Source organism: Dendrobates tinctorius, unplaced genomic scaffold (genome assembly GCF_039654945.1).
Source record: "Dendrobates tinctorius isolate UK_male_01 unplaced genomic scaffold, ASM3965494v1 ptg000028l, whole genome shotgun sequence".
Taxonomy (NCBI): domain Eukaryota; kingdom Metazoa; phylum Chordata; class Amphibia; order Anura; family Dendrobatidae; genus Dendrobates; species Dendrobates tinctorius.
In genome coordinates this window covers 96,224,169-96,239,032 of record NW_027361696.1, presented here as the reverse complement: position 1 = coordinate 96,239,032, position 14,864 = coordinate 96,224,169, and the positions used below count along the sequence as shown (strand labels likewise).

Genomic DNA, 14,864 nt, shown 5'->3' with positions numbered 1-14,864 from the left:
GTTTGTTATAAGCCATATGGAATGATGCAAAGGAACACCGAAAAGACACAAATTGAATTAAGAAAAATGATGAGTTTTGATCTTCTTCCTGTAACAAAGATGGCCGAATTTGACAGACAGAAACAGGTGGTGAGTGACATCATGGCCTGTAAACTGAATACTCTGCTCCAAGAATCTATCAGCTTTAAAATGGCAAGAACCTTTCAGGATATTTTTTGCAGAGAAATAAGTATGGGTGTAGGAATTGGCTAGGAAAAAAGTAATATATATTGTGTAACAGTGTTATACAATTAGTGAGTTATATGTAATTATTTTATAGAGTATAATCCTGTAGTTTTATGGTTTGTGGATATATACATAGTCATAGAGTATATATAGAGTGTTTGTAGAAGTAGAAATAGTAGAACTGTATTTTTTAATGAAAATTAAAATCTACATCAGTAATAATATTTAAAATTATGAATATGATATTAACCTTATCTTTTATGTTTCCTTAGAATTTTCATTTCAAAGCAGGACTTAATCGGGAAAAATTCTCTTCCAAGGATTTATGCCTTTATTTACACAGGAAGTTGCAATAATTGCATGATATATATATCTAACCCTTAAAAGGAAATAACTAACTGCATTTAAAATATGTTCTGTATGTGTGCCTTCACTGCATGGTTCGAATGACTACCACAGCATGTGGAATTTGAACCTTGTTCTAATAATACAAGTATACCAGTATACTATGTCCCTGTTCCTTAGGGAAAGAATTTTTAAGGGGGTCTCAACTTTTGCAAACCAATGGAATTTTTTTCTAGGCCTAAATGTCAAGTATAGCTATACATATATTTATGTCATGTGTATTTGGGGAATATTCAAAGAAATATTAAGAGACTAAATTGAAATAGTTTACAATGCATTGATAATTAGGATAATTTGGGTTAAAACACGTGTATTCATCACACCTTCGTATGTGAGGTATTTGGTTTAAATTTAATATGTGACACAGTCTGAGTGACAGTGACTGAGTGTATGAGCAGCTGCTGAGCGAGTGATGTGATACGTTTGTAAGAGGCCTCAGGATTCTATAAGAAAGAAAAAAAAAAACCCCAAAAGCTTTTATCTTTAGGAAATTATTAGAATATTAGGATATACACTCACTGGCCACTTTATTAGGTACACCTGTCCAACTGTGTGTTAAGACTTAATTTCTAATCAGCCAATCACATGGCGGCAACTCAGTGCATTTAGGCATGTAGACATGGTCAAGACAATCTCCTGCAGTTCAAACCGAGCATCAGTATGGGGAAGAAAGGTGATTTGAGTGCCTTTGAACGTGGCATGATTGTTGGTGCCAGAAGGGCTGGTCTGAGAATTTCAGAAACTGCTGATCTACTGGGATTTTCATGCACAACCATCTCTAGGGTTTACAGAGAATGGTCCGAAAAAGAAAAAAAATCCAGTGAGCGGCAGTTCTGTGGCCGGAAATGCCATGTTGATGCCAGAGGTCAGAGGAGAATGGGCAGACTGGTTCGAGCTGATAGAAAGGCAACAGTGACTCAAATTGCCACCCGTTACAACCAAGGTAGGCAGAAGAGCATCTCTGAACGCACAGTGCGTCGAACTTTGAGGCAGATGGGCTACAGCAGCAGAACACCACACTGGGTACCACTCCTCTCAGCTAAGAACAGGAAACTGAGGCTACAATTTGCACAAGCTCATCGAAATTGGACAGTAGAAGATTGGAAAAACGTTGCCTGGTCTGATGAGTCTCGATTTCTGCTGCGACATTCGGATGGTAGGGTCAGAATTTGGCGTAAACAACATGAAAGCATGGATCCATCCTGCCTTGTATCAACGGTTCAGGCTGGTGGTGGTGGTGTCATGGTGTGGGGAATTTTTTCTGGGCACTCTTTGGGCCCCTTGGTACCAATTGAGCATCGTTGCAACGCCACAGCCTACCTGAGTATTGTTGCTGACCATGTCCATCCCTTTATGACCACAATGTACCCAACATCTGATGGCTACTTTCAGCAGGATAATGCGCCATGTCATAAAGCTCGAATCATCTCAGATTGGTTTCTTGAACATGACAATGAGTTTACGGTACTCAAATGGCCTCCTCAGTCACCAGATCTCAATCCAATAGAGCATCTTTGGGATGTGGTGGAACGGGAGATTCGCATCAGGGATGTGCAGCCGACAAATCTGCGCCAACTGTGTGATGCCATCATGTCAATATGGTCCAAAATCTCTGAGGAATGCTTCCAGCACCTTGTTGAATCTCTGCCACGAAGAATTGAGGCAGTTCTGAAGGCAAAAGGGGGTCCAACCCCTTACTAGCATGGTGTACCTAATAAAGTGGCCAGTGAGTGTATAATGAAATATTATCTACACAACATATATTTCTGTATTTCTATAGTAATTATTTCTTGATTTAGTTAATTGTGGATAAGTGCAATCGCACAACAAAATAGAAAATAGTTTAGGAAGAAAATCTATTCTTTCCTTATCAGCTTTAGCTCTTTTAAACAGGCACCAGCACAGAGCCTGGTATTCACCAGCTGCATCTGGGAATAGTGGACCTTCCTTCTCTGTCCAAGTGTGTTAATCTTAAACTACATTTAAATTAATTTTTCCAAAGGATAATTTTATGATATTGAAATTAATTTTGATGGTTACACATCTTCAGACAAATAATGGTATAAGCAAGTATAAATTCACATAATTTATACATTAATTATTTTTAATTTTGGTTTTGATAAATGAATTATTTCATGAAACAATATTTTTTGGTATTAAGGGGGAAAATATGTTTTTGATCCTGACTACATCATCACATTTGATTAATACCTCTTCTTCACACATTTTAATAGGAAAAAATATTAATAAGGTACAATGGTATAAGTATTGGGTATAATAATAAGTATTATAAAGAGTCATTTCTTTACAGTAAGAGGAATATTATATGCAAAGTTGCATAATTTGAATATTTTGGTAACACAAGTTTATGACAATTATGAAATAATCCAGATCATGGAAATATTAAGGGTGTATGTTACTGAAGACATAACTACTCTGCATCAACATAAAGGCCTTGTTTTTATTTTTATTTTTATTCTTATTTTTCATTATTTTTAATTCTTTCACCAATATTTAGTAAAGTAATATCTACTGAGAATATTGCTTCATTAAATATAGCAATGATATGGTTCTATTACTAAGGAAAATGTTTCACTTCTGAGTTATATGCAACAATTCTTTTATTCATTCATTCGCTCACTCATATATTCTTATTTTGGTTCATGGCTATACATTCCTACATATTATTAGTATAATAAATATATTCCTTATTAATAAAGATGATAACACTGGTTACATAAAACACAGTGACACCTATGGGTTGAAAAAGGTAATTACACCTATGACATAAAAAAATGTTCTATCACATGAAAAATACGGATAATAATGTATTGTCACTTATTATTGGTTTATTTCAAATATTGAAATCCATATACAGTACAAATTCTGATAATAATTATATGGATGTTACTGATTGCTATGGTACGCTGTGATATTATAGGATAGGAAAATTACCAGATTTGGTATAGAATAGAGAATGAAGACTTCAAGCAAGATACTGAAATTACGTTAATAAAGACTTTTCATATTAAAATTGATTCTTATCAGTTGCAAGAAGAAGAATGTTGCTATCCAGAAGTCCCAGAAGGTAACAAAGCTATGACTTCTGAGAAATGAACTGTGTTAATTACAAGTGCAGTATCCACCACTGACAGTCACAAGTGCAGTATCCACCACTGACAGTCACAAGTGCAGTATCCACCACTGACAGTCACAAGTGCAGTATCCACCACTGACAGTCACAAGTGCAGTATCCACCACTGACAGTCACAAGTGCAGTATCCACCACTGACAGTCACAAGTGCAGTATCCACCACTGACAGTCACAAGTGCAGTATCCACCACTGACAGTCACGATTAAAGTGTCTAACCTGACAACCAGAGGACGATGCTCCTATGATGCTGAGATGAACTGTGTTATCACGTTCTTATCAAGTTCCAGAGGTTTTCAATCACCTGAAAAGCTTCGATGAAAGCTGGTGAACAATGAAGGTAATTAACCCTGACATATGTCCTGTGCATTAGGACAAGGACTGGTTATGGTGCTATGTTTAGCAAGGAAGAGTCATTTTAACCCTTGCTTTGCTGACCAAAGACGTCACACCTGTTCAAAGACCAGTATCGATGGAGGATTCCAGAATATCCAAGGCGAGCCAATGTAAGCCCAGGTTTTTAAAGGTGACACTACACAGATATTAAAGCTGCATAGACTTTGTTTTCGTATTAACATTTGAATTTATGGACTTTGATTTGATACACAACACAATTTTTACAACATCTATATGCTATAAGAAAAACTGTGTTTTTAAAAGAACCAAGAAGAAGACAGAAGACATCAAAATGAAGACCAGATGACATCAGATGATGATGACTGGACCTGAGATGCTTCAATTTAGACTTAGGGAAGTATAATTATACATATTTTATATGAATATTGTTCACGGCTTATCATAACATGAATTCACATCAATTATGTCATTGAGTACTTATAACAGTAATCTGATATTATTGATATTAAATTATTTTGTCAAAGAAGAAGAAAAGAAGAAAAAAAAAGATCTCATTATAGTTTGAGGGTTCCAATTAATGTCTGTCTCCCTCAAAAGGGGGAATTGTTAAATATTAATAATCCGTTAATTTCTTATAAGACTCAGTTCTGTACATTGCTTTAGCTTACACGACATAGGCTATTTTTAAGCTTGGCTCATGGTAGAAAGACAGCTCCATATGTGTAGAGACCACGTGCTTTAGGAGACGTATATAATTCATGGCTAACTGTAGAGGTCGCGCTTCTTCCCTCACCATCATGAGAGACAGACACGAAGATGTCTTCTGTGCTGGGCCATGACATGACATAACAGCTGGTATGTTACTTTAGTACGAAGAAGCCTAAGAGAGACAGACGCCATTTGCCATGTGAGATCCCGGAGAGAAAGAAGAATACATGTTGCTTTTGCCATGTGGGATCTCAGAGTATGAACTATGGACAATTTCTCTTTCACCTATTTTTATTCACCTGTTTTTCTGTAATAACCTTTCTTTGATGGAAGAATCCAAATAAACCACTATATTTTTATCTGGTAACTAGTCCTGAGTATTTTACAGGATATGCATTATTTTACAACCTTCCTCTGTGTCACCGTGTATGGTGGTAAAGTGTGCGGGAAGGGGCACCTGAGTCTCATCAGGGTCAGAATCTGGCTCTGTACACTGCGAGGACAATGTAGTGCTCTGAGTGAATGTACCAGCAGAATCATCCATCAGCGGCTGTGCATCAGTGCACTCCATGTCAGATTCATCTTGGCCTGGGTAATTCACCATTTGACTTGATAATCCAGGCATGGTATGTGAAAACAGCTCCATGGAGTAATTAGTAGTATGGCCTGCGTCATCCTTCAATCTTGGTTGGGGTGAAGGACACAAGGAAATGTGTGGTTCATGAACATGAGCCTCCAATGACGACTCAGTGCTTTTACTTTTTACAACTGAAGAAGAGGAGGCGATAGAGCTGGAGGCTGAGTCAGCAATGTAAGACAAAACTTTTTCCTGATGCTCTGGCTTTAAAAGCGGTTTGCCAACTCCTAGAAAACTAAGCCTTCGAAGCCTTATGGAGCCAGACGATGACGCAGGCTCAACACCTCCTGCATTCAGTCCTATTTTGCTCTTGCCACTACCATCAGATCCACAACCAACATCATCATTACCAGCTGCCAACCCCCGCCCAATTCCACGGCCTCTTCCACCAGCCTTCCTCATTTTTGGTAGAAATGTAGATAAAATCCAACAAACTATATAGTAATGTAAAACAAGGTACAAGGTGTCTATAGGACAGGGGAGATTTTGAATTTCTGCTCACACTAGTGGACACTGGACACTTTTGGATTGTGTGAGGCCCACTGAATATCTGAGCGCTATGTCACAGGCTCGATGGCACAGCTGTGACCAAAGTGACTAGAGGATAAGGGAGATTTTGAATTTCTGCAGACACTGGACACTTTTGGAATGTGTGAGGCCCACTGAATATCTGAGCGCTATGTCACAGGCTCGATGGCACAGCTGTGACCAAAGTGACTAGAGGATAAGGGAGATTTTGAATTTCTGCAGACACTTGTGGACACTGGACACTTTTGGATTGTGTGAGGCCCACTGAATATCTGAGCGCTATGTCACAGGCTCGATGGCACAGCTGTGACCAAAGTGACTAGAGGATAAGGGAGATTTTGAATTTCTGCAGACACTGGACACTTTTGGATTGTGTGAGGCCCACTGAATATCTGAGCGCTATGTCACAGGCTCAATGGCACAGCTGTGACCAAAGTGACTAGAGGATAAGGGAGATTTTGAATTTCTGCAGACACTGGACACTTTTGGATTGTGTGAGGCCCACTGAATATCTGAGCGCTATGTCACAGGCTCGATGGCACAGCTGTGACCAAAGTGACTAGAGGATAAGGGAGATTTTGAATTTCTGCAGACACTTGTGGACACTGGACACTTTTGGATTGTGTGAGGCCCACTGAATATCTGAGCGCTATGTCACAGGCTCGATGGCACAGCTGTGACCAAAGTGACTAGAGGATAAGTGAGATTTTGAATTTCTGCAGACACTGGACACTTTTGGATTGTGTGAGGCCCACTGAATATCTGAGCGCTATGTCACAGGCTCGATGGCACAGCTGTGACCAAAGTGACTAGAGGATAAGGGAGATTTTGAATTTCTGCAGACACTGGACACTTTTGGATTGTGTGAGGCCCACTGAATATCTGAGCGCTATGTCACAGGCTCGATGGCACAGCTGTGACCAAAGTGACTAGAGGATAAGGGAGATTTTGAATTTCTGCAGACACTGGACACTTTTGGATTGTGTGAGGCCCACTGAATATCTGAGCGCTATGTCACAGGCTCGATGGCACAGCTGTGACCAAAGTGACTAGAGGATAAGGGAGATTTTGAATTTCTGCAGACACTGGACACTTTTGGATTGTGTGAGGCCCACTGAATATCTGAGCGCTATGTCACAGGCTCGATGGCACAGCTGTGACCAAAGTGACTAGAGGATAAGGGAGATTTTGAATTTCTGCAGACACTGGACACTTTTGGATTGTGTGAGGCCCACTGAATATCTGAGCGCTATGTCACAGGCTCGATGGCACAGCTGTGACCAAAGTGACTAGAGGATAAGGGAGATTTTGAATTTCTGCAGACACTGGACACTTTTGGATTGTGTGAGGCCCACTGAATATCTGAGCGCTATGTCACAGGCTCGATGGCACAGCTGTGACCAAAGTGACTAGAGGATAAGGGAGATTTTGAATTTCTGCAGACACTTGTGGACACTGGACACTTTTGGATTGTGTGAGGCCCACTGAATATCACAGCGCTATGTCAAAGCAGAAATTGGCTAGTGTATCACAAACTACAAGGTGTATGTAGAATTGGGCAGAGTAGGAATCTCCCTAGAGTGCAGGTCTGTAAGAACGGAACATGTCCTCGACTTATTCTCACAGAGTGACACAGATAGCTTCACTGTGGCTGTGATAACAGCCGTTACACGGTACTGTGTGAGGAGCGTACACCGCTGTATGGTGTGAAAAAATGCACGCTCAGTACCTCAGCAGGACAAAAAAAAAAATTGGGATTGCTTTTAAAAAAGCAGTTTGCAGCTCAGTACCTCAGCAGGACAAAAAAAAAAATTGGGATTGCTTTTAAAAAAGCAGTTTGCAGAGCAGTGGGTAAACAGCAATGCAGCTGTCAGGAAGCCTTAGAAGGCAGCCCAACAACCAACACCACTGATACACCACAATATAGCCTCCCCTTGCACTGCACACACAGTGACTGGTGTGTTGTACAGGCACAATCGCTAGCAGCAGAAGCAGTTTTTTTTTCTTCTTCCCTGCCTAACGCTCTCCCTACAGAATCAGCAGCAACCTCTCCCTATGCTAAGATCGGCAGAAGTAAGATGGCGGTCGGCGTGCACGCCCTTTTATACCCCCTGTGACGCCCACCAAAGCAAGCCAATCACTTGCATGCCCTTCTGAAAGATGGTGGTGACCCGTGCCTATGTCATCACGTTGCCCACAGTGTCCGTGGATCCTGATTGGCTGAAAAAGAGCGCAAAACAAACTTTTGAAACGCGACTTTGGCGCGTAAGTCGCCGACCTCGTGGCCGACCTCATCCTAGGGTCGGGTTTCGTTTCATGAAACCCGACTTTGCCAAAAGTCGGCGACTTTTGAAATTTTTCGACCCGTTTCGCTCAACTCTATTTGTTACCTTTTCGCCTTCCTATATTTGTGTTTTGTTTTGCCCTGTTCACATTACGGTATTGTCCTGTGTGTATGCGGCGTGGTGCGGTTTAAGTTCTCCCTGTCTGTCATTACTGTGTGGGCTTTGGTGGTTTGATGACTCACTGGGTGGAGGGTTCAGCTTAGGGCTGAGCAGGAGATAAGAAAAGGTTGGAGGCTCAGGCATTTGCACCATTAGCAAAAACCCTGGGTTGAGGGTCAGACAGGGTTTTTACTAGTTGGAGGGACTCTGCAGGGGCCCCGGGTAATTCAGCCTGCTTTGACCTAAGTCCCGCGTCACATTATAATCGGCCCACAATGTTTTGGTAGTCCATGGATTCCATGACTTCCATAAACCGCCAGTTGGCGGCGCTGTCCTTACAGGTCACCGAGTTGAAGGGGGCAGTTCAGCAGCAGGGCCTGGTTGTAGCTAATGTGCAAGCGGCTTCTGCAGGTGCAGGTGCAGAGCCGAAGATTCCGCTGCCTGAACGATTTGCTGGGGAACGCAGCAAGTTTGTCATCTTTCGGGAGGCCTGCAAGTTATACTTTCGCATGCACCCTGTCTCCTCAGGTAATGAGGCTCAGCGGGTGGGTCTGGTGTTATCATTACTGAGTGGGGACCCCCAAGCATGGGCATTTTCCTTACCAGCTGACTCTGCTACGTTTCATTCGGTTGAGACTGTTTTTTCAGCACTTGGGCTCATTTATGATGATCCCGACAGATTGGCTCTAGCAGAATCTAAAATCCGCGCCCTCCGTCAGGGGGAACGTATGGCGGAAGACTATTGTTCAGAATTTCGCCGTTGGGCAGTAGACACACAGTGGAAAGACCCAGCGTTGCGGAGTCAGTTTATTCATGGGGTTTCAGGAAGAGTTAAACAGGCCCTCCTGATGTATGAGACTCCTGCATCGTTAGAGTCTGCCATGAGTTTAGTTATTCGTATTGATCGCCGTTTGCGTCAGGGGGCGCAGGAGACGCTGCCCCTGGGGGAAAGCAAGGGTGCAAGTGTGGTTGCTGCAGGTGAGCCCACGGAACCTATGCAAATCGCTGGGGTATCACATGTTAAGCATCGCATTCCTGGGTTCAGGAAGCAAGGAGCATGTTTTTACTGTGGTAAAAGAGACCATTATGTAAATGCTTGTCCTGTGCTACCTAAGAAAGTCGCACCGGCGGAAAACTGGTAAGCTCAGAGGGTATGGAGGAGGCCCAACTGAGCGTATGCATATCCTCCATGATGGTATCTCAACGTATGCTCCCTGCCAGGGTTATTATTGCGGGCAGAGAGCTACCAATATCAGTGTTTGTGGATAGCGGTTCCACCACCAATCTAATGGATGAGGAGTTTGCACGCACGGCCGGTTTTAAGATCGAAAAACTCCCTCATCCTATTCGCGTGGTTACCATTAATGCTGCTCCCCTCCCACAGAGGGAGATTACTGAGTTTGTAGCTGAGGTTAAACTCCACATTGGGGTCCTACATTCTGAGTGGGTTACATGTAGGGTACTCAATAATCTCCCAGCACAAATGGTCCTGGGTTTCCCATGGTTGTCCAAGCACAACCCGGTGATTGACTGGAGAACCCATGACATAGTCCAGTGGAGTAGTTTCTGCCAGGAAAATTGCTTGGCCACATGTGTGTCCGCCGTGAAGTCCAGCCTTCCGGAGGCATTGCTGGATTTTGCGGACGTCTTTTTTCTGAGAGGGGTTGCTCAGAGCTACCTCCACATCGAACCTATGACTGTGTGATTAGGTTAAAACCCGGGGCCAAATTGCCAAAGGCTAGGATGTTTAGTATTTCTGGTCCGGAGAGACAAGCTCTTAAAGACTACATCGTGGAGAGTCTAGGTAAAGGGCACATCCGGCCTTCATCCTCGCCTGTAGCAGCGGGGTTTTTCTTCATTAAGAAGAAAGATGGGGGGTTACGCCCGTGTCTGGATTTCCAGGAGTTAAACCAGATTACGGTCCGTGATCCCTACCCGATGCCTCTGATCCCTGATTTGTTCAACCAGGTGGCTGGTGCGAAGTGGTTTTCCAAACTTGACCTCAGGGGGGCGTACAACCTCATAAGGGTCCGTCAGGGGGATGAGTGGAAGACGGCATTTAATACCCCTGAGGGTCATTTTGAAAGCCTAGTTATGCCATTTGGGTTGACAACCGCGCCTGCTGTGTTCCAACATTTCAAAAATGATGTATTCGCTCATGTGCTGGGGAAATTTGTGATTGTGTACCTGGAAGATATCCTCATTTATTCGAGCGGCCGGGACACTGATTTAGAGCATGTCAGGCAGGTGTTACAGTTGCTCCGTGAGAATAAGCTCTATGCTAAGCTTGAAAAATGCGTATTTTTTGTTCAGGAGTTGCCTTTTTTGGGATATATTGTGTCCACCGCAGGGTTTAAAATGGACGCCGCGAAGGTGCAAGCGGTGCTGCGATGGGAACGGCCTGATAATCTAAAAGCGCTCCAGCGGTTCCTTGGGTTTGCCAACTATTATAGGAAGTTTATTAAGAATTTTTCTACTATAGCCAAACCGCTCACGGACATGACGAGAAAAGGTACCAATCTCGCTATCTGGTCGGAGGTTGCGGTGCGTGCATTTGAGCTTCTGAAAAACCGTTTTGCTTCAGCCCCCATTCTGGTGCAACCGGACGTATCTAAACCTTTTACTGTGGAGGTCGATGCGTCTGAGGTGGGAGTGGGGGCAGTACTGTCACAGGGCTCGTCCTTGAGCAATATGCGTCCATGCGCCTACTTCTCCAAGAAGCTGTCGCCTGCCGAACGGAATTACGATATCGGCCACAGGGAGTTGTTGGCCATCAAATTGGCTTTTGAGGAATGGCGACACTTCTTGGAGGGGGTGGCCCACCAGGTCACAGTCATCACCGACCATAAAAACCTGCTCTATCTGGAGTCGGCCAAGCGTCTGTCTCCCAGGCAGGCTCGCTGGGCATTGCTTTTTACACGATTTAACTTTCTGGTGACTTACCGGCCTGGGGCTAAAAACACCAAGGCGGATGCCTTGTCCAGGTGTTTTCGGGGGGGAGAACCTCGGGAAGATCCGGTACCCATCCTCCAGGAAGGTGTAGTGGTTTCGGCTCTCACGACTGAGGTAGAGGCGGAGATTGCCGAGGCCCAGGAGGAGGTACCGCCAGGACTTCCCGCTAACAAGTCATTCGTACCCCTTCATCTTCATCTTAAGGTGTTGGGGGAACACCACGACTCTGTCCTGGCCGGTCATCCAGGGGTTAGGGGCACCTTGGAACTGGTATCGCGCCGCTTCTGGTGGCCAAAAATCCGGCAGGACGTGGTCTCATACGTGGCAGCTTGCATCATGTGCGCCAGGGCCAAGTCGCCCAGATTCCGTCCTGCTGGCACTCTACAGCCTCTGGGGGTACCTAGTAGGCCATGGACAGAAATCTCCATGGACTTTATCACGGACTTGCCTGCCTCGGCAGGGAGCACTGTCATCCTGGTGGTGGTTGATCGATTTTCGAAGATGGAGCTTTTTGTGTCATTGCCTTCCTTGCCCAACGCGAAGACGTTGGCTCAGGTTTTTGTGCAGGAAGTGGTCAGACTACACGGAGTTCCGTTGGACATACTGTCTCATAGGGGTACCCAGTTTGTGGCGAAGTTGTGGAAAGCTTTTTGCTCACGATTGGGGATCAAGTTGTCTCATTCGTCGGCGTTTCATCCGCAGTCAAATGGTCAAACTGAGCGCATGAACCAAAATCTGGAGCAGTATTTGCGATGTTTTGTGTCTGACAACCAAGAGGAGTGGTCGACATTGCTTCCCTTGGCCGAGTTCGCGTTAAATAATCACCGCCAAGAATCATCGGGAGAGTCTCCGTTCTTTTGTGTTTACGGGCACCATCCTCAATTTTGTACCTTGCATCAGGGTGGCTCTGGGGGCGTCCCGGAGGAGGACCAGCTAGGAGTTCAACTATCATCGGTCTGGAGGAGTGTGAAACAGCGATTGCTGATCATGAGTGCAAGGTACAAACGAGTGGCTGACGCTAGACGCGTGCCAGGTCCGGACCTGTGTGTGGGTGATTGGGTGTGGTTAGCTACTAAAAACATAAATCTCAAAATTCCATCATTGAAATTGGGTCCAAGGTTTATTGGCCCTTTTAAGATTGCTGCCATCATTAACCCGGTTGCTTATCGGTTGGAACTTCCTGCGGTATACAAGATACACAATGTGTTTCACAGGGCTTTATTGAAAAAGGTGGTAGGCTCTGTGGACACGACGCCGATGCCACCTCCAGTCATGGTGGATGGCGATTTAGAGTTTGAAGTCTCCAAGGTGGTGGACTCTCGAGTACTGCGCCGTACTCTTCAGTATTTGGTACACTGGCGGGGGTATGGTCCGGAGGAGAGGTCTTGGGTACCAGCCACGGACATACATGCAGATCGGCTGGTCAGTTCGTTTCACCGTCATCATCCGGACAAGCCGCGTCCTATGAGTCTTGAGGGCCCTGTCATGTAGGACGCTATTCACACCACAGCGTCCGGCAGGCAGCGGTAGTTCCATCTCCGTCCACTATAGCCTCAGTGGCGCCGGCTTGATTTTACTCAGGTTATCGGGGGTTAATCTAGCTGGAATCAGGTGGGATGTTTGGTCTCGCCCACGGTCGTTAAATAGTCGTGCTGGCCTATGGGCATCGCCGATTATAGCTTGTGTTTTATGCCAAGTGGTTCTGGTCTGGAGAGGAGGTGTTGGAGAGAGAAATTCATATCTGGTGGCGTATGATCCGTTGTTACCTTTTCGCCTTCCTATATTTGTGTTTTGTTTTGCCCTGTTCACATTACGGTATTGTCCTGTGTGTATGCGGCGCGGTGCGGTTTAAGTTCTCCCTGTCTGTCATTACTGTGTGGGCTTTGGTGGTTTGACGACTCACTGGGTGGAGGGTGGAGGGTTCAGCTTAGGGCTGAGCAGGAGATAAGGAAAGGTTGGAGGCTCAGGCATTTGCACCATTAGCAAAAACCCTGGGTTGAGGGTCAGACAGGGTTTTTCCTAGTTGGAGGGACTCCGCAGGGGCCCCGGGTATTTCAGCCTGCTTTGACCTAAGCCCCGCGTAACAGACCCCAGCACTGACCTATATGTATATAGTTTTTCCTGCACCCATTTTTGTTGAAGTGCATGATTTTTTTTAGGAATTCAATATGTTTTTATGTGTAGAGCCTATGTTACTATCACTGCAATGTAATAAATGTGTTGGCCACTACTTATTTATTGATGGCCTAACCTTAGAATAGGCCACCAATTTCTGATTGAGGGTGCAATACTCGGCACCCACACCGATCAGCTGTTATCGGCGGTGGATGGAAGTTCTCAGACGCTGCCAAAACACAGCCACTCCTTCATTTCTATAGCGGCCACAGCCAGATACTGCAGATTTGCCATCAATTTAAATGAAAAGGGGGTCAGTACCTGACTGTGGCCACTGTAATTTTTACAGAGCTTCTTTATTCCGGCCATCATTTGAGAACTTCCAGCCGGTGACAGTAACAGCTGGTCGGCCATATTGTTGAACTCCTATTGATCAGATATTGATGGCCTATTTCTACATGATCATATGTTTTTTTATTGTATATTGACTGTTTTTCAAGGATTTAATTTAAGTCTGTATGAAATGTTCTACTATTGATTTCATGATTAGACTTTAGACTGTGGTCTCATCTTTTTATCCCACTTATAGCTCCCTTTATTCTGATATATCTGCGGAAGACATCAGTACAATTCAGAAACATGTAGTTTATGCTTATTTGCTGAAATTCTTTTTGACCTTATCCAATTTTGTCTGGACTATGCCACAATCTCTACATTTTTTATTACTTTATTTTTCCTAGGTATTGTGTTTTGGGAATTTTACTATTTTAGGAGTTACTACATGCATATATCAGATCTCTTAAACATAAATTTAAATATTTTGTCACCACTTGTGATTTACAGGGGTGGTCGGAGATTGGAAAAATCATTTCACTGTGGCTCAAAATGAATTTTTTGACAAGATCTACAAGGCAGAAATGGAAGACTTCAGTGTGAAGTTTCCTTGGGATACAAACGTACCGGAATAATGGCTCTTTGCCAGCTGACCAAATGTTCTCAGTGCAGTAAATTTAAAAGTCGGTGATGATTATTGGTTACAAATTAACACTTGTTATGCAAGATCACATAAAGCTTCACACATTCATTGTTTTTTATGAATAAAATTCATGATTTAGTAAAGGATATTGATGTTTTCTGAATGTTCTGCCTGTACTGAGTTAATTTCAATATTTTAAATACATTTATTGCATTTGAGTGGAAATCATGTTTCCATATCTGTATATAACAAAACTTTACAGGTAACAGGTTGGTTCCTGCAGCTGGTGGCTAGTAATGACTGTCCTTGTATATCTCTTATTTGTTATCCAGGTTCTTGATGGCAGTCCATCTGTTTATAGATGA

At 43.7% G+C, this 14,864-nt stretch overlaps 1 protein-coding gene across 3 annotated transcripts in view; it reads left to right on the top strand.

The window, feature by feature from the left end:
* The window catches only part of LOC141085647 (sulfotransferase 2B1-like), a 276,977-nt gene extending 262,332 nt beyond the window's left edge, over positions 1-14,645 (top strand). For all 3 annotated transcript variants that reach the window (XM_073571191.1, XM_073571193.1, XM_073571192.1), the window contains one exon: positions 14,367-14,645. In XM_073571191.1, coding sequence (XP_073427292.1) covers positions 14,367-14,491 — 125 coding nt within the window. In that variant the 3' untranslated portion in view covers positions 14,492-14,645. The remainder of the gene's footprint in view (positions 1-14,366) is intronic.
* Positions 14,646-14,864: the final 219 nt, after the last annotated feature.